Source organism: Salvelinus alpinus, chromosome 9 (genome assembly GCF_045679555.1).
Source record: "Salvelinus alpinus chromosome 9, SLU_Salpinus.1, whole genome shotgun sequence".
Taxonomy (NCBI): Eukaryota; Metazoa; Chordata; class Actinopteri; order Salmoniformes; family Salmonidae; genus Salvelinus; species Salvelinus alpinus.
In genome coordinates, this window is record NC_092094.1 from 60176788 (window position 1) to 60201552 (window position 24765).

The following is a 24765-nucleotide window of genomic DNA, read 5'->3' on the forward strand; positions in this document are numbered from 1 at the left end:
GTGGTCCCAAAAACACCTTTCTGACATAGGGTCCAGCATATCTCTTGATGATGTCATTGAATGTCTCGCCAGCTTTGATCCATGCCTTGGCCTGCAGCACACACATTTCTTTGTTTGTCAGATTAATCATTGGGTTGAAGCTACAGAACAGTACAAAACAAGAGAACACACATGGTTAATGTTCTGAATTATATATACACTGCTCAAAAAAATAAAGGGAACACTTAAACAACACAATGTAACTCCAAGTCAATCCCACTTCTGTGAAATCAAACTGTCCACTTAGGAAGCAACACTGATTGACAATAAATTTCACATGCTGTTGTGCAAATGGAATAGACAAAATGTGGAAATTATAGGCAATTAGTAAGACACCCCCAATAAAGGAGTGGTTCTGCAGGTGGTGACCACAGACCACTTCTCAGTTCCTATGCTTCCTGGCTGATGTTTTGGTCACTTTTGAATGCTGCCGGTGCTTTCACTCTAGTGGTAGCATGAGACGGAGTCTACAACCCACACAAGTGGCTCAGGTAGTGCAGCTCATCCAGGATGGCAAATCAATGCGAGCTGTGGCAAGAAGGTTTGCTGTGTCTGTCAGCGTAGTGTCCAGAGCATGGAGGCGCTACCAGGAGACAGGCCAGTACATCAGGAGACGTGGAGGAGGCCGTAGGAGGGCAACAACCCAGCAGCAGGACCGCTACCTCTGCCTTTGTGCAAGGAGGAGCAGGTGGAGCACTGCCAGAGCCCTGCAAAATGACCTCCAGCAGGCCACAAATGTGCATGTGTCTGCTCAAACAGGTCAGAAACAGACTCCATGAGGGTGGTATGAGGGCCCGACGTCCACAGGTGGGGGTTGTGCTTACAGCCCAACACTGTGCAGGACATTTGGCATTTGCCAGAGAACACCAAGATTGGCAAATTCGCCACTGGCGCCCTGTGCTATTCACAGATGAAAGCAGGTTCACACTGAGCACATGAGCACATGTGACAGAGTCTGGAGACGCCGTGGAGAACGTTCTGCTGCCTGCAACATCCTCCAGCATGACCGGTTTGGCGGTGGGTCAGTCATGGTGTGGGGTGGCATTTCTTTGGGGGGCCGCACAGCCCTCCATGTGCTCGCCAGAGGTAGCCTGACTGCCATTAGGTACCGAGATGAGATCCTCAGACCCCTTGTGAGACCATATGCTGGTGCGGTTGGCCCTGGGTTCCTCCTAATGCAAGACAATGCTAGACCTCATGTGGCTGGAGTGTGTCAGCAGTTCCTGCAAGAGGAAGGCATTGATGCTATGGACTGGCCCGCCCATTCCCCAGACCTGAATCCAATTGAGCACATCTGGGACATTATGTCTCGCTCCATCCACCAACGCCACGTTGCACCACAGACTGTCCAGGAGTTGGCGGATGCTTTAGTCCAGGTCTGGGAGGAGATCCCTCAGGAGACCATCCGCCACCTCATCAGGAGCATGCCCAGGCGTTGTAGGGAGGTCATACAGACACGTGGAGGCCACACACACTACTGAGCCTCATTTTGACTTGTTTTAAGGACATTACATCAAAGTTGGATCAGCCTGTAGTGTGGTTTTCCACTTAAATTTTGAGTGTGACTCCAAATCCAGACCTCCATGGGTTGATAAATTTGATTTACATTGATCATTTTTGTGTGATTTTGTTGTCAGCACATTCAACTATGTAAAGAAAAGTATTTAATAAGAATATTTCATTCATTCAGATCTAGGATGCGTTATTTTAGTGTTCCCTTTATTTTTTTGAGCAGTGTATATAAAATGTCTTACAGAGCCTTTCCATAAGTCCACTCAAATGTTTTCAACTGTCTTCTGACTGTGATTAGAGCGATGTTGATGTTGTGCCATGATGCCAGCAGTTTCCAGATGGCCTTTGCCGATCGCTCATCATCTTCAACCATCAGTGAGTCGATGGCTTGAATAGTCTCGCTTGAAATGGAATACAATGTAAAAATGTGCAGCGTACAGTAAAGACCAGTAGTCGATTTATTTAAGCATTATGTTCTGCATTATTAGGCCTACTTTACAATATTGTAGGCTACTGTACCTGTTCATTTTCCTGGGCTTTTGTGTTGGGCATAACACAAGCAAATAGCACTGTCCGTGTCCATAATCCCCAAGTCTAACAGTATTTTACCGACACGTTTAATTATTCAAGGCTCCTTTCTCTTCTCTGTGCTGGAGTTCTTTTAAGACTACAAAAGAAGCCATGCACCCTTGATGGGCTATCAGCAGGACAATAGACTCTTACTGAGTCCACCATATGCACTGTTTTCTAACCACATCTGGATGGATCCATAACAAACTACTATGGGAATAAATATCATTGAATGACAGAAATATTGGAAAAAAGTAGGCTAATGAAGTCAACAAATTGTTGCTTACTGGCACACCCAAAGTCATCCAATTGTTATAATGGGATTTGAAGCAATAGCCTACCCGTGTGTGGTCAAATATTTCAGCACCGTTTCGCGCTGCTCTGAGACAAGCATGGGGACTTGATGAATCAATTAGATTTTGATTTTCACTGAATCTTCGTTTGGATATTGGTTAGCCTACAATTAGGGTGTGGAAATGTTGGGATTATTTTGCTCTTTACTCGCAGTCACTTAGCAGCCTACTCCCGAACGGTCACGTTGTACAGCGCCATATTTTCCTAATGTTTTTTGTTTTTCTTGGAATAGAAACATCATAATATTAATCAAATTAATTAAGCAAAATCTTAAAATCAATCCCATATACTATGTTCTTACAAAAAAGGTTTTAAATTCTAGGTTGAATATTTTGCCTAATGAAAACTATGACTACCTTCAGCATGGGATCCCACATAGATGATTTGATTTCTCTCTTGATAAACAGGGCAACAACAACAAAAATTACTAAATGGAATTCAAGTAATTGAACAGACATCGGTCAATTCGTTTTTTTATATCCCCAGAGAGGTACGTACGTGTGCGTTGACAACTCGTCTGGTCTTCTGGTAGAAAGTAATGCACACATACGCTCTGTAATAGTTGTCCTCTGTTTTATTTTTTCCCCCCTCTGTTTCTCCTCTTTAGGATAAAGGGGTTGCAAGACGGCTGGTCCGGTTAGGCTGAGAATCGTCTTTAGAGGAGACCATGACTCCAGAAAATGAAACCTTGTGTCAGGAAGCCTGTGGATGAACTATGACTTGAGATAAAGAACATATTGGGACTGAGCGAAAACTTCGGGCTCCAGTACAAGGATGTTGAATTTGGAAACAGATACATGAATCTGACATCTACAACTGAAATTGACGTTAAAAGTACTTTGAAAGTTATATACTTACCCAGTCAGGACACTAGCTCTGGCATACCAGTAACCCCGCACAGTGGGGCCCCCAGCTTTTGCATCCAGTGGGGGCCCCACTGTGCGGGGTTACTGGTATGCCAGAGCTAGTGTCCTGACTGGGTAAGTATATAACTTTCAAAGTACTTTTAACGTCAATTTCAGTTGTAGATGTCAGATTCATGTATCTGTTTCCAAATTCAACATCCTTGTACTGGAGCCCGAAGTTTTCGCTCAGTCCCAATATGTTCTTTATCTCAAGTCATAGTTCATTCTCAAAGCTGAAATAATACATTCTTGAAGGCATGACAGAGTTATAATCAAGTACACAGCATACCCAAATTATTCCCAATTAGAAGAGGTGGCTGAAGCCTTAACAAAGACCCACCATTGTTTCAGAGATAAAAGCATCCCGCACCGGCCTTGATGGATGGAAACACTGCCTTAAGTACAAGATTGCATACTACCCTAAGGTTGACCGACTTGGATGCCCAGGAGTCCACGTCAACTTCATAAAATATAAGTGGCAAAGCCAGGGAAAGGCTACCTCAAACAAAGAAACCGAGGAGGGCAGATGTCAATTTCTGCCTAAACCACCCTAAAGGGAAAACCTCTTGATGGAAGTGAAAAAGAGGGTCAACAAGATGGTGATCAATGAAAATTATTGAGTGAACCTTTCTCATACAGAAGACAGGAGGTGGTTCTGGACAAACCAATGATGGCTAAATCTGAAACAGATGGCCGGCACTGTTCAAAGTGAGCGAAGTAAGTAAAGTGACGTGCTAGATTGGTGTAAGCGCTTGAACAATCAATTGTGTGATTTAAAGCTCGAATCCTGAGTTGCTACTTATAAATGAATGAAATATACCCATTGATTCATTATCCTGCAGTTGAATGACCAAAAGCACCTTCTAGTGGACCCATGGGTGGGATTTTATTCATGTTTTTCGTAATTAATAAACTTTTTTTGTTTTTTTTTTACAACGAAAATCCGGGCTCTCAGCCAGCAAATCACCAGTTGAGATATTTATCAGCCACTCTCCCCTCCAACACAGGGCCATAAATCGTCAGCTGTCAGCAGGGCCATAAATCACTAGCTGCCTGCCCCTACTCAGTCTCCCTCACATGTCAAAAGTGCACCAAAACTGAGAACCTCAACTCTGACAGCTCCTTTTTCAATACACAAACAAAATTACCAACTTTAAAACTTGAATTAAAAAAAATCCATATTATATATTATCCCTGCCTTTGAAACCCATGTACATCCGGTTTGATCACAACAACACATTTCCCAATAAACCACCAATAAGCCACTCTCTGTTTATGATCTATGCATAGCCACTTTACCTCTACAGACATGGACTAACCGATGCCCCCACACATTGACCCTGTACCGGTACCCCCTGTATATAGCCTCGTTACTGTTCTTTTATTGTTGCTCTTGTTATTTTTCTATTTTCTTATTTTTTTCATTTTTATTTGTATTTATTGTTTCTTCAGTTTGTTTTAGTAAATACTTTCTTAACACTTATTTTTTCTTAAAACGGCATTGTTGGTTAAGGGCTTGTAAGTAAGCATTTCACTGTAAGGTGTTGTATTCGGCGCATGTGACAAATAACATTTGATTTGATTTGATATGATAATCATTTCAGATGTACTAGAAAATATGTCCTCATTCGCATAGTGTAAAATGGCTAATGCTAATATGTTGATGCTTTGGCTACACAGAAATTGATTTCTGGAAAAGATGCACACATATTTTGCGCAGCACCTATGCACATTTGGTTGAGTCTTTCAGCTCTCCCGAGATGTATAACTTGTCCTATTCGGTTGAAATATCACAACATAGCATGTATGCATGGCCCTCCCTTTGCAGTGAATCAGCTTGTGCCTCTCAGACAACACATCTGTGCAGCGAATTAGCACGTGTCTCTCAGACGACACAGCGTTGTACACGGCTTGTATGCAAGGAACACATGACCTACTAGCACACTGCGCATTTGTATCGATCTGGTAAACAATTGGATAAGTCTTTGTCATTTAACAGCATCACCTTCAGTCTATCCTGATGGTGTTTGAGTCACATATACATAGCCATTACTGTCCATGCTTGGACCTCAACATGGCTAATTGTTGATCAGCACGTGAACTTGCTTTGGTTGCAGACACATTCGAGCAAGCAAGAGATGGCCTTATTGCTGCTAGACATTACTTGTAAGTAGAAACATGGCGTATTTGTATTGATTATTGGTGTTATTGTTATAGCTAGAATGTGTAGTTATTGTTATAATGTTAGTTACATCGTGTGACGAGCATTCAGGTTTCATAGAACGCCATTGCAGCCTGTGTAGCCAGTAGCTTTCATATATACAGTCATTGGCTTAGCCTAAACAAAGGGACGGAGCGGTGTCATAAGACACATTATAAGGCAAACAAAACATTCAGATTGTATATTATAGAACACTATGCGTCTGACGTAGTACTTAGAATCCGTTCAACTCTGTTCATCATATATCTTTCTGTCATGGAAAATGGGATAACTTTATCACCGGAGAAACTTGAATCAGAGATGCTAGTCTACCAAGAGACTCAACTAGCGACTTCCTGTAATTATCCCGTGCGGATGGAGGATTAATGTAGAAGTCAATGGAAAATTGTGATGTTCTAAGCGACAGGAAGTAATCGCATTTTAAACCAAAGTTGGTTATTTTGTTTTCTATTTAGCCTAGCGCGCACAAGCCGGAGAGATTCTTCTATCAAATACATTCCATTCCATGTCCAGTTTAAGAAGCGATTAAAAACAACAAATCAAATCACCAAAGAACACATTAGAAATGTGTATTTTGTCCTGTTCAATTATTCAATGGCATAACCAGTTTGATGCGTCCTTTATTGGAAATATGTTGTTGTCATAATAATGTTAGCTGTTTTAGGGCTGGCTAACGCTACCATACATTCATGGACATTACCCTGCACATACTCTATTGTGTAGAACTGTTATGGATTTATCCTTCCTGTTTGGCCCTGTCCGGGGGTATCATCGGATGGGGCCACAGTGTCTCCTGACCCCTCCTGTCTCAGCCTCCAGTATTTATGCTGCAGTAGTTAATGTGTCGGGGGGCTAGGGTCAGTTTGTTATATCTGGAGGACTTCTCCTGTCTTATCCGGTGTCCTGTGTGAATTTAAGTATGCTCTCTCTAATTCTCTCCTTCTCTCTTTCTTTCTTTCTCTCGGAGGACCTGAGCCCTAGGACCATGCATCAGGACTACCTGGCATGATGACTCCTTGCTGTCCCAAGTCCACCTGGCCTTGCTGCTGCTCCAGTTTCAACTGTTCTGCCTGCGGCTATGGAACCCTGACCTGTTCACCGGACGTGCTAAAAAAGCCAACTGACATTTACTCCTGAGGTGCTGACTTGCTGCACCCTCGATAACTACTGTGATTATTATTATTTGACCATGCTGGTCATTTATGAACATTTGAACATCTTGGCCATGTTCTGTTATAATCTCCACCCGGCACAGCCAGAAGAGGACTGGCCACCCCTCATAGCCTGGTTCCTCTCTAGGTTTCTTCCTAGGTTTTGGCCTTTCTAGGGAGTTTTTCCTAGCCACCGTGCTTCTACACCTGCATTGCTTGATGTTTGAGGTTTTAGGCTGGGTTTCTGTACAGCACCTTGAGATATCAGCTGATGTACGAAGGGCTATATAAATACATTTGATTTGATGGCATTTTTTTATATTTGATGTTCCCCCTGCTCGGAGGAAACCTCTATCCTGAATGAAACCTACAAGTACTCCTGGCTGGCTGAGTTAGTATAGCCTATTTTAGCCAATGCAAACACAACATTATTTAGGATATCTAGTTTATTCAAATGGTATCCTGACTCGCTGAAATAAATCCTGAACATGCTGCGAAGCAATTGTGGTCCTATAAGGACCCTGTTTATAGAGTCTGTACACTATGCAGTTAAAAAATAAAAATTGTTAGTTGAAATGTTACAGATAGTATGAAGCATCTAGAGACTATCCAAATAAAGTGTTACCCACATTTAGTCTACTAATATTTGACATATTACATACAGTATTCATATGTGTAAGAGATCTTAAATTATCAACAAATACTGGTCCAATAATATTTTCAATGTTGCAAAGAACTTGTAAGTACACACCCTAATTTACATTTGTAAACTTCTTATTGCACGTACTCATAAATTGTTCACATACAGTTGAAGTCGGAAGTCTGACATTTAATCCTAGTAAAAATTCCCTGTCTTAGGTCAGTTAGGATCACCACTTTATTTTAAGAATGTGAAATGTCAGAATAATAGTAGAGAGAATGATTTATTTCAGCTTTCATTTCTTTCATCACATTCCCAGTGGGTCAGAAGTTTACGTACACTCAATTAGTATTTGGTAGCATTGCCTTTAAATTGTTTAACTTGGGTCAAACGTTTTGGGTAGCCTTCCACAAGCTTCCCACAATAAGTTGGGTGAATTTTGGCCCATTCCTCCTGACCGAGCTGGTGTAACTGAGTCAGGTTTGTAGGCCTCCTTGCTCGCACATGCTTTTTCAGTTCTGCCCACACATTTTCTACAGGATTGAGGTCAGGGCTTTGTGATGGCCACTCCAATACCTTGACTTTGTTGTCCTTAAGCCATTTTGCCACAACTTTGGAAGTATGGTGTGCTTGAGGTCATTGTCCACTTGGAAGACCCATTTGCGACCAAGCTTTAACTTCCTGACTGATGTCTTGAGATGTTGCTTCAATATATCCACATAATTGTCCTGCCTCATAATGCCATCTATTTCTGAAGTGCACCAGTCTCTCCTGCAGCAAAGCACCCCCACAACATGATGCTGCTACTCCCATGCTTCACAGTTGGGATGGTGTTCTTCGGCTTGCAAGCATCCCCCTTTTTCCTCCAAACATAACGATGGTCATTATGGCCAAACAGTTCTATTTTTGTTTCATCAGACCAGAGAACATTTCTCCAAAAAGTACGATCCAAACCGTAGTCTGGCTTTTTTTATGACGGTTTTGGAGCAGTGGCTTCTTCCTTGCTGAGCGGCCTTTCAGGTTGTGTCGATATAGGACACATTTTACTGTGGATATAGATACTTTTGTACCTGTTTCCTCCAGCATCTTCACAAGGGCCTTTGCTGTTGTTCTGGGATTGATTTGCACTTTTCGCACCAAAGTACGTTCATCTCTAGGAGACAGAACACGTCTCCTTCCTGAGCGGTATGCCGGCTGCGTGGTCCCATGGTGTTTATACTTGCGTACTATTGTTTGTACAGATGAACGTGGTACCTTCAGGCCTTTGGAAAATGCTCCCAAGGATTTGGCTAAGGTGTATGTAAACTTCTGACTTCAACTGTATGTATGCGCTAGAGCTTTGCGCACTCTCATGAACGCAATAATTTACTTAGTCAAGATTTTGAGAGCGTACTAGTACCAAAAAGCATAATCTTATGTGGATGAATAAATACATTATGTGATCATGTAAAACGACTTTATAATACATATTCTATTAAATAATTTCAACCCTTTAAAACTTGTATTTTCATAAATTTTACACTATTTCCTTGAAGGTAAAGTGCAGTTTAAGACAATTTGAGGAGACACCACTTGTTATCCACTGGATAGAGTACATGTATAATTCTACACAGACATGATGTTAGTAATCCCCACGCTCTACCAACATTGAATGGTGTAAATGTATATTCACATGATATACATGTGATCACCTACAGGAACTAAACACCACCTGATTGACAGCCACACACACACACACACACACACACACACACACACACACACACACACACACACACACACACACACACACACACACACACACACACACACACACACACACACACACACACACACACACACACACTATCACACACACTATCACACCTGAAGTGGAGGTATTGTAAAATGTAATTGCCCTGCCTGTCTAGCATGGGGTTGTGAAGGAGTTGACGAGAACCACAAAACAACTGAGTGGGCCCCACAACACATCTCTCCCCCTCTGCCTTTCCTTCCTGCTCCTCTCTCTCACATGCACATAAACTAAACATTAAGAAGACCAATGTTGACTCCAATGACAGTTGTGTCAAATTGGTTGGATTTCCTTTGGGTGGTGGACCATTTTTGATGCCCATGGGAAACTGTTGCGCTTCAAAAACCCAGCAGCGTTGCAGTTCTTGACACAAAACCGGTGTGCCTGGCACGTACTACCATACCCTGTGCTTAATTTGTCAATTGGGAGGTGGCAAAATACAGAACAAAAAGCCAGAGAGGTGGGTGACCTGGGGGGCTCAGAGGTACCGGAACACATGAAAGAAAAATCCCTTATAATAAAGCATTTCATGCATTATCATCGCTTTTGCGTACTGGCACACAACAGTAAAGTAGAGAGAGGCGCGTCCAGAAATTGCACACATGGGGAAAATGTTTAATAGCCTATGGTCCGGAAAAACATTTTCCTTCTACATAATTTTAGATGACTGGAGACTTTAGCAGAATCTTTTATAATAGCTCACAAATTATCGAAATGACAGGCTATACTGAAAATATGAGATCAATAAAAACGACACTGTCTTGAATCCATCAATAGCCGAGGCCTAGGTGTGTGGAGACCCACATATTGTACAACATGAGGAGGAAATTATAGTCCTAAAAAAGCTTTCCAGTTTCACTGACTCACCAAACGATGCGCAGGCCACTCACCAGCCAGGGCCGATGTGCTCGTGACAAAATCTCTCTCTTACTTGGTAAAACAATGCTGATCGCTCAAAAGGTCTATTTGGAAGTTGATCACTTGGTAGCCTACAGCCAGATTAGTCTTCTCTTTTCAGCAGGATCTGTGTTTTCCCGCGATTGTATTTGAAATATCGTGAAAGGCCTGTTTTGGATGACAGCAGTAATTCTATAACTTTGGCAAATGTATTCTTTTAATATAGACTGTACTATATTGACTCTGTTTTACAAATCCTTTATTGAGAGTATTTTAACTTTTTGTATTGTTTGTTGGTTTGGCAATGCCACTGTCAGTCAGAGAAACATGCTGAGAAGGATTATTACCACCGCAAGCAAGGTACTTGGAGTCAAACAGACAGGCCTGGATGAGATTTTTAAGGTCAGGGCCCTCCGTAAGGCTCACAAAATCATTTTAGACCCAAGTCACCCCCTGTACCTGGACTTTGAATTACTCCCCTCTGGGCGCAGGTATAGGGCACCCCTCAGCAGGAAAAATAGAACGAGACAATCATTTGTGCCAGGTGTGATATCCCTCTTAAATAGCTCGGGCAAATGTTCCCATTGACCCCGTAAGGCCAGCAGGCTAGTCTTTTCTTCTTTTTTAAATTTTAAATTTTAAATTTTATTTGATTTATTGGTGCGTGACTGTTATTGAAAGTTGTATTGTCAATCTTGTTTTGTATTTAACGCCACTTTAAATGTGTACATGACACTGCAACAAAATTTCCCCATGGGGACAATAAAGTAAGTAAGTAAGTAAGTAAGTAAGTATTTCAATTCGTCAGGGGTGCTGCAGCACCTCCAGCACCCTTACCACTGTACAACGCTCGAAAGATGGGAGTTTCATGCTCATGTGTAGCAGAGCAGGGATATGGTGAAAGATCATTTAAAGTGAATCTCATTCTAGTTCTGTGAGAAATGCTTCTCTCTTTCACCACAGCAATGGCCACGCATTGGTCTATATGATAGGCCACGCATTGGTCTATATAATAGTCCGGGTGGCCATTCGATTAATTGTTCAGCAGTCTTATGGCTTGGGGGTAGAAGCCTTTTGGACCTAGACTTGGTGCTCCGGTACCACTTGCCTTGCGGTAGCAGAGAGAACAGTCTATGACTTGGGAGACTGGAGTCTTTGACAATTCTTTGGGCCTTCCTCTGACACTGCCTAGTATATAGGTCTTGGATGGCAGGAAGCTTCGCACCAGTGATGCACTGGGCCATACACCACTACCCTCTGTAGCGCCTTCCGGTCAGATGCCGAGCAGTTACCATACCAGGCAGTGATGCAACCGGTCAGGATGCAGCTGTATAACTTTTTGAGAATTTGGGGACCCATGCCAAAACATTTTTGTCTCCTGAGGAGGAAAAGGTGGTGTCGTGCCCTCTTCACAACTGTCTTGGTGTGTTTGGACCATTATAGTTTGTTGGTGATTGGGACATCAAGGAACTTGAAACTCAACCTGCTCCACTACAGCCTCGTCGATGTTAATGGGGGCCTGTTTCAGCCCTCCTTTTCCTATAGTCCACGATCAGCTCCTTTGTCTTGCTCACACTGAGGGAGAGGTTGTTGTCCTGCCACCACACTGCCAGTTCTCTGACCTCCTCCCTATAGGCTGTCTCATCGTTGTCAGTGATCAGGCCTAACACTGTTGTGTTGTCAGTAAACTTAATGATGGTGTTGGAGTTGTGCTTGGCCATGCAGTCGTGGGTGAACAGGGAGTACAGGAGGGGACTAAGAACGCACCCCTGAGGGGCCCCAGTGTTGAGGATCAGCTTGGCAGATGTGTTGTTGCCTACCCTTACCACCTGGGGGCGGCCTGTCAGGAAGTCCAGGATCCAGTAGCAGAGGGAGGTGTTTAGTCCCAGGGTCCTTAGCTTACTGATGAGCTTTGTGGGCACTATGGTGTTGAACACTGAGCTGTAATAAATGAACAGCTTTCTAACATAGGTGTTCCTTTTGTACAGGTAGGAAAGGGCAGTGTGGAGTGCAATTTAGATTGTGTCATATTTGGATCTGTAGTATGCGAATTGGAGTGGGTCTAGGGTTTCCGGCATGGTGGTGTTGATGTGAGCCATTTCAAAGCACTTCATGGCTACCATGAGTGCAACAGGGCGCTAATCATTTAGGCATGTTACTTTTGCTTTATTAGGCACAGGGACTATGTTGGTCTGTTTGAAACATGTAGGAATTACAGACTCGTTCAGGGAAAGGTTGAAAATGTCAGTGAAGACAGTTGCCAGTTGGTCCGTGCATGCTTTGAGTACACTTTCTGGTAATCCTTCTGGCCCTGCGGCTTTGTGAATTTTGACCTGTTTACAGATCTTGCTCACATCGGCAATGGAGAGCATGATCACACAGTCGTCCAGAACAGCTGGTGCTCTCATGCATGCTTCAGTGTTGCTTGCCTTGATGCGAGCATAAAATACTATTAGCTCGTTCGGTAGGCTCCCGTCACTGGGCAGCTAGCGGCTGGGTTTCCCTTTGTAGTCCTTAATAGTTTGCAAGCCCTGCCACCTCGGATAAGCGTCAGAGCCGGTGTAGTAGGATTCAACCTTATTCCTGCATTAACTCTTTGCCTGTTTGATGGTTCGTCTGAGGGCATGGTGGGAGTTCTTATTAGTGTCCCGCTTTCAAGGGGCTAGAGTGTCCCGCTTTCAAGGACACTCTAGCCTTTAGCTCATTGTGGATGTTGCCTTCTGGCTTCTGGTTGGGATATGTAAGTATGGTCACTGTGGGGACAACGTCGTCGATGCACTTACTGATGAAGACGGTTGCTGAGGTGGTATACTCCTTAATGCCATTGGATGAATCCCAAAACGTATTCCAGTCTGTGCTTATCATGAGTTATTCGACCTCAGGCGAGCAATAACTTGAGACTTCTTTAATTCTAGACATCGCACACCAGCAGTTATTGACTATTAGACACACACCCCCGCCCCTCGTCTTACCAGACGTAGCTGCTCTGTCCTGCCGATGCATAGAAAACCTAGCCAGCTCTATTTTATCCATGTCGTCGTTCAGCCACGTCTCGGTGAAACATAAGATATTACAGTTTTTAATTTCCCGTTGGTAGGATAGTCTTAATCGTAGTTCGTCCAGTTTATTTTCCAATTAATGTATGTTTGCCAATAATATGGAGGGTAGTGGTGGTTTACCTATTCGCCCGCGAATTCTCACAAGGCACTCCACCCTCCTCCCCCTTTTCTCTGCCTTTTCTTCACGCGTATGACAGGGATTTGGACCTGGTCTCGACAAAGCAGTATAACCTTCGCGTCGGACTCATTAAAAAATATTTGTCCAGTTTGAGGTGAGTAATCGCGGTTCTGATGTTCAGAAGCTCTTTTCAGTCATAAGAGATGGTAGATGCAACATTATGTACAAAATAAGTTACAAACAATGCGAAAAATAAACAAAATAGCACAGTTGGTTAGGAGCCTGTTAAATAGCAGCCACCCACTCCGGCGCCATTATCAATATAAGACTACAATGTTGTGCAAACCATGAACCCGGGCCAGCCCAACACAAATCAATTCTTAGAATATCAGGCACTGTTTTTACATTATGTTTTCGAGGGGGCAGCCAGGAGAATTACAGAGGAGTCAACTTGAATTAACTGTGATTGCTTTTATTCAAATAAAATAAAAAATAAAAAATACTAACAGTGAAAAATAATGTTTCATGTCACAAGATGTACCGGATCCTGGCAAATGGGTTCCGGAAAGAAACCGTCCAAAACTGAGATTTTTTTTAACCTTGTCAGCTCGGGGGATCCAATCTTGCAACCTTACAGTTAACTAGTCCAATGCTCTAACACCTGATTACATTGCACTCCACGAGGAGCCTGCCTGTTAGCGAATGCAGTAAGCTAAGGTAAGTTGCTAGCTAGCATTAAACTTATCTTCTAAAAAATAATCAATCAATGACTGTCATTGCTCCAATGTGTACTTAACCATAAACATCAATGCCTTTCTTAAAATCAATACACAAGTATATATTTTTAAACCTGCATATTTAGCTAAAAGAAATCCAGGTTAGCAGGCAATATTAACCAGGTGAAATTGTGTCATTTCTCTTGCGTTCATTGCACCCAGAGTCAGGGTATATGCAACAGTTTGGGCCGCCTGGCTCTTTGCGAACTAATTTGCCAGAATTTTACGTAATTATGACAACATTGAAGGTTGTGCAATGTAACAGGAATATTTAGACTCATGGATGCCACCCAGTAGATAAAATACGGAACGGAATAAACGTTTTGTTTTCGAGGTGATAGTTTCCGGATTAGTCAAAGGTATATGGTTTAGAAAGAAATAGTCGACGCGTTATAATTCCTGTAATAACTTGCGGCTGAATTTGAAAGGGGTTCCTTCCTTATTTTACCGTTCATGTCTTCCATAGAGAATGTCTTGATCTACTTCAAATAAGGTCTGTGTTTCGTGCAGGCTTAAACCGCCTCGACGTTTTGATACCCGTGTAAATCTCACTAGGATAAGGTAACGTTTGTCAACATATTTTCATAAATCCACTCTACAATTTTTTTTATCTTCGCTTAACTTCTTGCAACTATAGGGGGTGCTGTTCCGCATTAGCATTTTTTGGTCTCCAAATTAAACTGCCTTGTGCTCAATTCTTGATCGTACAATATGCATATTATTGTTATTATTGGATAGAAAACACTTTCTAGTTTCTATAGCCGTTGGAATTTTGTCTCTGAGTGGTACAGAACTACTTCTACAGCACTTTTCCTGACAGGGAGTCAGATTTCAGAAATTTTGACCCCTGATCTGGGGTCGGTTTTAAGGTGCCTGTAAATGCTATGGAGAAACCGACACTGCCTACGTCTTCCTCTGGGTGTCAGTACGTCATCACGCTTTGAATGGAGTCGATTGCACAATCAGAGCCACTATAAAACAACAAAACGTGGAAGTACCGTCCTTTCCCTTCGCGCGTCTTACGCAAGATGGACATCGGACTTGCCTCCTTCCAAATGGTTGTTTAGCCAGTGATATTTCTCCGGTCATGTTTTTACTCGTTATAGTTGTTAAAAACATCATAATGTAGTTAATTTGAACCGTTTTATAGCAATTTATATCCGTTTAGTGCGATTTTGAGGAATTTCTTTGTCGTGCACTTTGAAGCTTTGGGCACGTTTCGGGGTCTCGGTCGATGTTAGTGGACATTTCGAAGGACAGAGGACATCTATCGACCAAAAGAAGATTAGACCCAAGAAAGGATACATTGCCCAAGAATCTGATGGAAAATCACCTCATAGTAAGAAATATTTAATATGATAAATCGTTGTTCTGTCGAAATATTTTAAACGCATAATCCGCCATTTTGTTTGTTATCGCTTCACTTGGCGAACCCTGTATTGCACAGTAAGGATAATTTTAGAAATGTAAATCAGCGGTTGCATTAAGAACTAATTTGTCTTTCGATTCCTGTCAACCCTGTATTTTTTAGTCAAGTATATGATTAGCTTTCGATTAAACTAGATCACTCTGAAAGATGACGTCCGACATTTTGAGGCTTGATTTGCTAGTATTTTCATTGTATAACCACGGTTTTGTATGGCTAAATATGCACATTTTCGAACAAACTCTATATGTATGTTGTAAAATGATGTTACAGGAGTGTCATCGGAAGAATTCTGAGAAGGTTAGTGAAAAAATTTATATATTTTGGCGATGATTACGTTATAGCTCTCTTTGGCTTGAATCGATGCTCTGGTAACGTTTGCACATGTGGTATGCTAACTTATCGATTTATTGTGTTTTCGCTGTAAAACGCTTAGAAAATCTGAAATATTGTCTGAAATCACAAGATCTGGGTCTTTCCATTGCTATGCTTTGTCTATTTTTATGAAATGTTTTATGATGAGTAAATTGGTCATACACGTTGCTCTCTTTAGTAATTCTAGTCGAGTTGTGATGGTCGGTGCAATTGTAAACTGTGATTTCTACCTGAAATATGCACTTTTTTCTAACAAAACCTATCCTATACCATAAATATGTTATCAGACTGTCATCTGATGAGGTTTTTTATTGGTTAGTGGCTATTTATATCTTTATTTGGCCGAATTTGTGATAGCTACTGATGGAGTAAAAAACTGGTGGAGTAAAATAAAGTGGTGTCTTTTGCTAACGTGGTTAGCTAATAGATTTACATATTGTGTCTTCCCTGTAAAACATTTAAAAAAACAGAAATGATGGGTTTATTCACAAGATCTGTATCTTTCATCTGGTGTCTTGGACTTGTGATTTAATGATATTTAGATGCTACTATCTACTTGTGAAGCTATGCTAGCTATGCTAATCAGTGTGTGGGGGGGGTGGGGGGTGATCCCGGACCCGGGGTAGAGGCTCGTGAAAGGTTAAATTTAGCCAATATTGATCAGAGTTACCTTGTCCTATGGATATCTACACAGTTATAAAATTGGCACGGTGATGTAAGCCTACACGAAACACAGACCTTATTTTAAGTGAATCTAAAAATATCCTATGGAATAAATGAAGGAACCGCTTTTCAGATTTTGCTAGAAGGTGTCATGGGAATTATGACTCCCACTTTGGTTGTCAATTCTTACCATGCCCATTATTAAAATAGGATTTCCTGCATATAGAAATTCAAGTTTTTGTTTTCAACATTCATCACAGGTAACTTAAACTCTATTTTTATTCAAACAGTTGAGAGTATTTGTCTCCTAAGCAGACACTTCAGAGCTGTGTGCGTGTGTGTGTATTTATGTATTATATTAAGTTAAAATAAAAGTGTTCATTGTTCATTCAGTATTGTTGCAATTGTCATTATTACAAAAATGTGTGTGTGTATGATATATACACACACACAAAGGCAAAGGCATTTAAATATTTTGTCTTGCTCATTCACCCTCTGAATGGCACACATACACAATCCATGCCTCAATTGTATTAATGCTTAAAAATCCTTCTTTAACCTGTCTCCTCCCCTTCATCTACACTGATTGAAGTGGATTTAACAAGTGACATCAATAAGGGATTATCGCCTTCACCTGGATTCACCTGGCCAGTCTATGTCATTCATAATGTTTTGTACAATCAGTGTACATACACATACATACACACACATATGTGCCTTGATCACTAGATTAAAAAAACTAGATTAAAAAGAATCAAAAAACAAATGGTAAGAAACCCGGTTTAAACACATGATGTCTACGTACATGTTATATCCCGTCACGCCCTCTCTCATAAAAATCCCATACACGCCACCCTCATAAATCACAACGTTGACACGAAAAGTATCCTATTTCTCTACTACTGTGATAGTACCATAGTACTGGTATGTTTTAAAGGGATAGTTTTCAGTGTTTTACCCTAATCTTAATCTGGAAAACTATCCCTTTAAGGGTGAATAGAAACTAAATGAAACAAAATCTAAATAAAATAATAGAATAGAATCGTTTGTGTTTGGTGCAGTCCTTACCTGTCCAACGTAGACCAGTAGTCTGGCATTGAGAGGGCTCTCGTCAAGACTCACCCAGAACTCAGAGTTATCATCTGACGACACCGAAAACTGGAAATCACCTGGGGAATAGAAATACAGTCAAAATGGTTAGTGTGTGTGTGTGTGTGTGTGTGCGTGTGTGTGTGTGTGTGTTTATGTGTGTGTGTGTGTGTTTGTGTGTGTGTGTGTGCAAGATGTGCGTTACTGAGGCAGGACTGACAGACACAGTGTCCTCAGTCCACACCTAGAGCCACAGCCCCAGCCTTCAGTAACTCTCTATATAACTCTATATAACACGCTGTCAGTTGCTGTATGGGGATTTGGGGCCTGGTTCTGTAGCTATATTTATACAGCTGACCTCACTAAGAGAGAGAGTGTGTGTGTAGCAACGGAGTAGCAGCGGCACAAGTGCACAGTATGCTTCTGCTCTGGAGTTAAAGCTCAGAGGCCAAGACGGGAATGGCCAAAAACCACATAGACTGAGTGATAAGAGTGGTATGGTGAAGAAATTATAATATTATGTTATAATACTGTTATGGCATCAAATGTTTGTTTTATGCAACAGAATAGAGGGTTCTTCTAACTCTATTGTGTTTGTGTGAACTGAAAGTGGGCCTCTGGGAGATTTAACACCGACAGTGGATTTACGATGGATTGGTGATAAAGACCGCATTGCATAGCATGATTAGTGTCTGTGTGACTGACTGGAAGGTACCAGGGAGAGATGGCTCAGGGCCAGACCCTGGTTTCTACACAATGAGGACAGTATTTACAGCAGATACTGTTGGCTGTGAATTATTAGTAACATTGTGAACCATTCCATACATCTGTTGTTTGTCATGAATGGACTTGGCTATAAAATGCTGTGGCTCAAACCAGCTGGTTGAGTTCACAGTGATCACCTCCAGGGGTGGTTACCGACCAGCTCCATTACTGCAGTAATTAAATAATAAAGCTGGATTGTTCTGAAGAAATCTAAAAGTCTCTCCTTTTGATTACAATAATTCCACCACAGTGGTTTGATACTATGGGGGTTATGGTGTGTGTTGGGTGACTCTTAAAGGGACATTTCACTCAGAAACGGAAAGTAAAGTAATGTCAAGATGAAACCGCGTCCCACGACATCAATAGTGTAGATCGATAGTGTAGATCCAGCTGTACGCCTCAATCTCAAATGAATGGAAAAGATAAGCACTGTCTACTTTCTTGTTTTTGGAAAAACATATTTTCCATTCATTTGGAATGGAGGCATATAGCTGGATGTATACAACTGATGTCATTGGACATGGTTTCATCTTGACATTAGACTACTTTAGAGGTTGGAAAATGTCTGGAAAAAATGTTCACTTACGAGTGAAATGTCCCTTTAACTGATACTATGGAGGTTATCCATCTAACCTTTTTGCAGTATCCCTTGAGAGGGTCTGAGAACCTCTGATAGGGTGCTACTAGGGGTACTTGTCCAAGGCCTCATTAGTGGATGGTATTTAGCCCAAGTTGGATTGAGGCACTTGGTAGGGCACTTGGTGTAGTGTTGGGCACTTGGTTGGGCCCATATAGGCAACTCCACCCAAGGGCACTTAATCTAATGGAACTCAACCTCTAGGGTGTAAGTAGAAAGTATGATTAGTGGGTACTCACCATCTCTGTACGGATGGATGAAACCAAATATTCGGAGGCCGTAGTTCTTCCATTTTGGAGCCACAGCCAGCTTCTTCACCGTAGTTCTCGTCTGGAATGATAGACGTGTACATACCATAAGATGAAGACCTGGACATGTCTGACGGACGGACGGACAGACACAGAGAAGGCAGACGGACGGACAAACAGACAGAGTTTTACAGTATACTCACATGGGGATATAGAGGGAAATGCAGGTTCTTTCGGAGCTGGGCTACAGACGAGCCACACCAGTCCTCAAACACATGGAGGTTGGCCTGCCCTTTGAACTGTGGAGAGAGAGAGAGAGAGAGAGACCAGAGAGAGAAGGGATTCGTTAAAATAATAACAATAACAATACTGTACTGTACTGTTGCTTAACAGACATTTTTATCCTGACTTATAGTACAGTGAGTACATATGTTTTCAGTGTGTGTGTGTGTGTGATCCTTTAGGGAACTGAACGAGCAGCATCGGCATGGCTAGCATCACACTCTTACCAACGAAGCCACATAGGTTCACTTTCTGTTCATCACTTCAAAACAACTGACCTAATAACCTAATAACTCTAACCTTACTCAAAACACTACAACTGAGTAGCACACATGGTGTGATGATCAAGCCATTACTGTTATTTCTACCAATCTATAATACCATGGATTCTAGCATAGTGATCCCCTCCACTTCCCTCAGGGACGGGCATCAGAGCATTTGACACTGACAAAATAAGAGAAACTCAGAGCTGAGCCTGAACATTGTGTGTCTAAGACAGCTCCGGCAGAAAAAGACCAGCCCCAGAGTTTGACATTTGTCTGCATTAGCTAGGCTGCATGAGGGGAAACAGAGGACGCTCTGAGGCCAGAGAGTTTGGAGCACACACATCAGAAGACATAACAGACTCAGAAGGTTTGTGTGTCATCAGAACATAAAGGGAAATTAAGGGTGACTGGTTTGAGTCCCTCGCATACACTGCAGCCTATGGGTAAACAGCAGGGGGTGGTGAAGCATACACAAAAACACACACACACACACACACACACACACAGAACACACAGACGCAGAAACGGACACACGCACATACACAAGCATGCATATTTATTAAATTTTTTATTTAACCTTTATTTAACTAGGCAAGTCAGTTACGAACAAATTCTTATTTACAATGACGGCCTACCCTGGCCAAACCCGGACGACACTGAGCCAATTGTGCGACGCCCTATGGGACTCCCAATCACAGCTGGATGTGATACAGCCTGGACATGTACAGACACACATCCATCCGTTCACGCACAAACACACACACAAATGCACACATTCACAGACACACGCCCATGCACACTCACACGGACACACAGGCATACACTAACATGAGCGCACGTCTGTGTGTGCACGTATGCACACACAGACAGACAGATGTCATGACTGGCCTGTGAGGATCTGATTACAGTGGATCACAGTTCTACAGAGATATCTCTCCGCAGAGCGGGAGAGGTATAAAGAAATTGATGTGCAGGGGGGGGGGGGGGGGGGGGGGTTATGACCTCATGCCCATTGTAAATAAGAAGGCAGCTGCCCAACTCCTTTCTGGTCTCTAGTGTGAGAGACTGGAATGTCTGTGTACCCAAGGAAGAGTTTACAGCCCAAAACTACAGAACATCAAATAAATTGACTTTGGAACAATATATATTTCATAATTTGAATGGGTGGGAACAATGATAGAAATTCCACAAATTAACTTTTAACAAGGCACACCTGTTAATTGAAATGCATTCCAGGTGACTACCTCATGGAGCTGGTTGAGAGAATGCCAAGAGTGTGCAAAGCGGTCATCAAGGCAAAGGGAGGCTACTTTGAAGAATCTCAATTATAAAATATATTTTGATTTGTTTAACAGTTTTTTGGTTACTACATGATTCTATATGTGTTATTTCATAGTTTTGATGTCTTCACTATTATTCTACAATGTAGAAAATAGTAAAATAAAGAAAAACCCTTGAATGAGTAGGTGTGTCCAAACATTTGACTGGTACTGTACCATTTTCTAGCCCCGAGTCTCTACTTTTATCCAATGTAAAAAACACAATTTCAAATTTTGCTACATATAACTGAATCGAGCCAGTCGGTCACAATTATCTGTAAGGTCCCTCAGTCGAAAAGTGAAATTCAAACACAGATTAAACCACAAAGAATAGGGACATTTTCCAATGCCACAATACTAACCTAATTGACAGAGTGAAAAGAAGGAAGCCTGTACGGAATATAAAAATACAACAGGCTCAGAAACAGTTTCTATTTACAAGTCATCAGACTGCTGAACACTTGAACTGGACTGACCACCTGCTCTGATTCTACGCACCTTAGCACACATGCACTCACTCACGCACACCCACAGACATGCTGTACACCCCCCCCCCCCCCCCCACACACACACACACACACACACACGCTGCTAGAAGAATCTTATTATGATTGCTAAATACTGCACAATTTAAACACTTGCTCCCCCAATCCCCCCTTCCCCAATACACGTGTAAATATTGGACTATAAATTGTGCCTTGCTGTATTATGCTTATGTAAAAATGTATATTCTATTCTACTGAGCCATTTACTTTATGTTTGTAGTCTTATCTTGTATTATTTCTTATTGTTGTTGCATTGTCGAGAAGGAACCTTCCGGTAAGCATTTATTTGGACGGTATATACCATGTGTATCCCGTTCATATGACTAATAAAACCTGAAACGTAAAACACACACCACACCGCCGTCTAACTCTGTTTCGACGGCAGCCACGAAATCCCGTGTCTCTCGTCAGACAGAGGATCAAGCAGGGCAGAATTTTTAATAATCACATTGTTTCATTTACATCTGATATTCACCAGAGATGGGTTGGCACCGGACTTTAAAATCGGAGTTCTCTGTACAATATGGGGAGCTAATGTAAGTCTTCAAGTCTCAAACAAGGTTATTCATGATGCTTGGGATATTCACCGAACAACCTCTGTTACGGGTTGTAATTCGCCCCAGGATGTAATACCATATTTCCACCTACACTCGTCAAGTTACAGATACTATCAGAAGTAAACTGCAATTATAAACTGTTAACGTATAGGACCAGTTTCCAAAACACATATTTATCCTACTGACTTGGACTCACCATTGAAAGTGCTTATTAGTGTAAAACGAGGCTTAATCTGTATCCAGAAAAAATGCCTTTATGTTTCAGGGGGAGCAGTTACTTAATCTCTCAGTGAAGGTGACATCATTCCATGCCAGGCTAAACTAAACCTAGTTTGATAACCCTACTCTGCCCGGCGAATCAGAAAACCATCAAACAAAACCAACAAACAAGAAAGGTTCGAGAGGCCAAACGGAAGGGGAAGCATCCCTTTCCGATTCCACATTCCTGCCCATGGCGACTGCTGCTGTTGATGGTAAAAAGTCACGTTTGAGTAGTGTCACACAGGCATTCTCGTGGACGGCCTGACCGGGGTCCTACTCATTTCTGTACGGGCGCTGCATTCTAGCCGCCCTGCGCGATATCAGCCGAGCAGCGATTATGAATCATGAATAAAGCATAAGTGATTTGTTTACAAATCTGCTGCACTCTAGTCCTTTACTGAGTGTGTGGTTGTGTGTGTGAGAGAGAGCGAGAGAGAGAGAGAAAGGAGAGAGAGAGAGAAAATAGTAGCGAGAGGTGAGTGTGGTAGAAAGGGGGACAGGGATTGGAGATAAGGATGGAGTGGTGGAGAGAGGGACAGGGCTGGGAGAGGAGAGGAGAGGAGAGGAGAGGAGAGGAGAGGAGAGGAGAGGAGAGGAGAGGAGAGGAGAGGAGAGGAGAGGAGAGGAGAGGAGAGGAGAGGAGAGGAGAGAGGAGAGAGGAGAGAGGAGAGGAGAGAAAGCAATGGGACAGGGATGGGAGAGGATGGTAAAGGATTTAGCTGATACCAGGATGTCCCAGTGTAAATATGTACCATGCAAAGCTTTTAATAGATTTCCTTTGGCTTTTTAAAAGCAATCCTATTTTAGGTTGTATTTTTTTCCCTGCCTGACAAAACATGAATAAGCCACTATTCACTTTATCTACAGCAATTACATTAAACCCAATGCAATTCTGCGGAGGCTAGAGGAGATAGTAATACGTTTTGGGATGCTTAAACACTGGGATGCTAAAATACTATAGAATACTTACAGTATAGCTTTTCTGGTCACACACTGCGTGCTTGTTTACCAAAAGTAGTAAACAACGGAGGGAGGCAAAAATGGGAGAAATGGAGGGAAAAGAGAGAGTGAGAGAGAGAGGGAGAGAGAGAGAGAGAGAGGGAACATAATGTATTTTGACCAGTATCAGAGTCACTCAAGGATCTGTCATTCATTATTGGGAAACAGACACGTTCTTTACTCAAGGTCAATATATAGTTCAATTGGTACAGAAAGCGGTTTTCAGACTGCACTTTCAGAAGTGCGTTTGAGTAGCCCAGCAGTGTGTCCTGGATAGAGTGACTTGACACATGATTCAGAAGTCACGTGTTAATAACATAATATTATGCGACATTTTCCAAAAGTGTATTATTTTTTTCGCATGTGAATCTTGCGGGAATTGAACGCACAAGCTTGTCATTGCTAGCACCATGTTCTTACCAGCTGAGCTACACAGGACCACAAACTATATGTGATTTTCTACTGACAAATCTAAATTGTAACACATTGAGCCCATGATGTCTGCTATCTCCAGTACCATGTGTAGAGAGAGGTATTCCTGTAGCAGATCCCACATTGAGGTTACGTACCAAATGGCACCATATTCCCTACATAGTGCATTCATAGGGAATAGGGTGCCATTTGGGACACATCCTGACTCTATTTCTGCTATGCTTCCACGTGTAACCGATGTGAAACAGCTAGCTAGTTAGCGGTGGTGTGCGCTAATATCGTTTCAATCGGTGACGTCACTCGCTCTGAGACCTTGAAGTAGTTGCTCCCCTTGCTCTGCAAGGGCCGTGGCTTTTGTGGAGCGATGGGTAACGATATTTCGAGGGTGGCTGTTGTCGATGTGTGCAGAGGGTCCCTGGTTCGGGGCGAGGAGAGGCATGGAAGCAATACTGCTACACACGCACACCATGACGGGATGTCCGTAGGTACTCTGATGCTTCCCCATCTCTCTACCACTATCGCTCTTTTCTCTGTCTCTTCCATCTCTTCCTTCCTTCCCTCCCTCCCTCTCCATTTCTCTTTCCTCTCTCTGTCTTTTCTATCTCTCTCTTTTCCGTTCTCTATATCCCCTCTTTCTTTTTCTATCCCTCCCTCCCTCCCTCTCTCTCTCACTTCATTCTTCCCTCCAGGATCTGTCCTATATATAGCTCTGAGCTACATTCCTCTCACAGCAGCTCACACACGCACGCACAAACACACACACACACACACACACTATGCCTGGTGTTGATTTAGAGAAAAGAGAGGAATATTTGAAGGCTCTTCCTATGGATTCGGCATATACTGTATGTCTAGAAGAAAGACATA

General features: G+C 42.2%; 1 protein-coding gene across 1 annotated transcript in view; it reads right to left on the reverse strand.

Annotated features, from left to right (window-relative positions):
- The window catches only part of b4galnt4a (beta-1,4-N-acetyl-galactosaminyl transferase 4a), a 449845-nt gene that overhangs the window by 128843 nt on the left and 296237 nt on the right, over positions 1–24765 (reverse strand). The window contains exons 4-6 of the mRNA XM_071326839.1: positions 19441–19536; positions 19229–19319; positions 17567–17667 (exon numbers count right to left, since the gene is read on the reverse strand). Of these exons, the coding sequence (XP_071182940.1) occupies positions 17567–17667; positions 19229–19319; positions 19441–19536 (288 nt within the window). The remainder of the gene's footprint in view (positions 1–17566; positions 17668–19228; positions 19320–19440; positions 19537–24765) is intronic.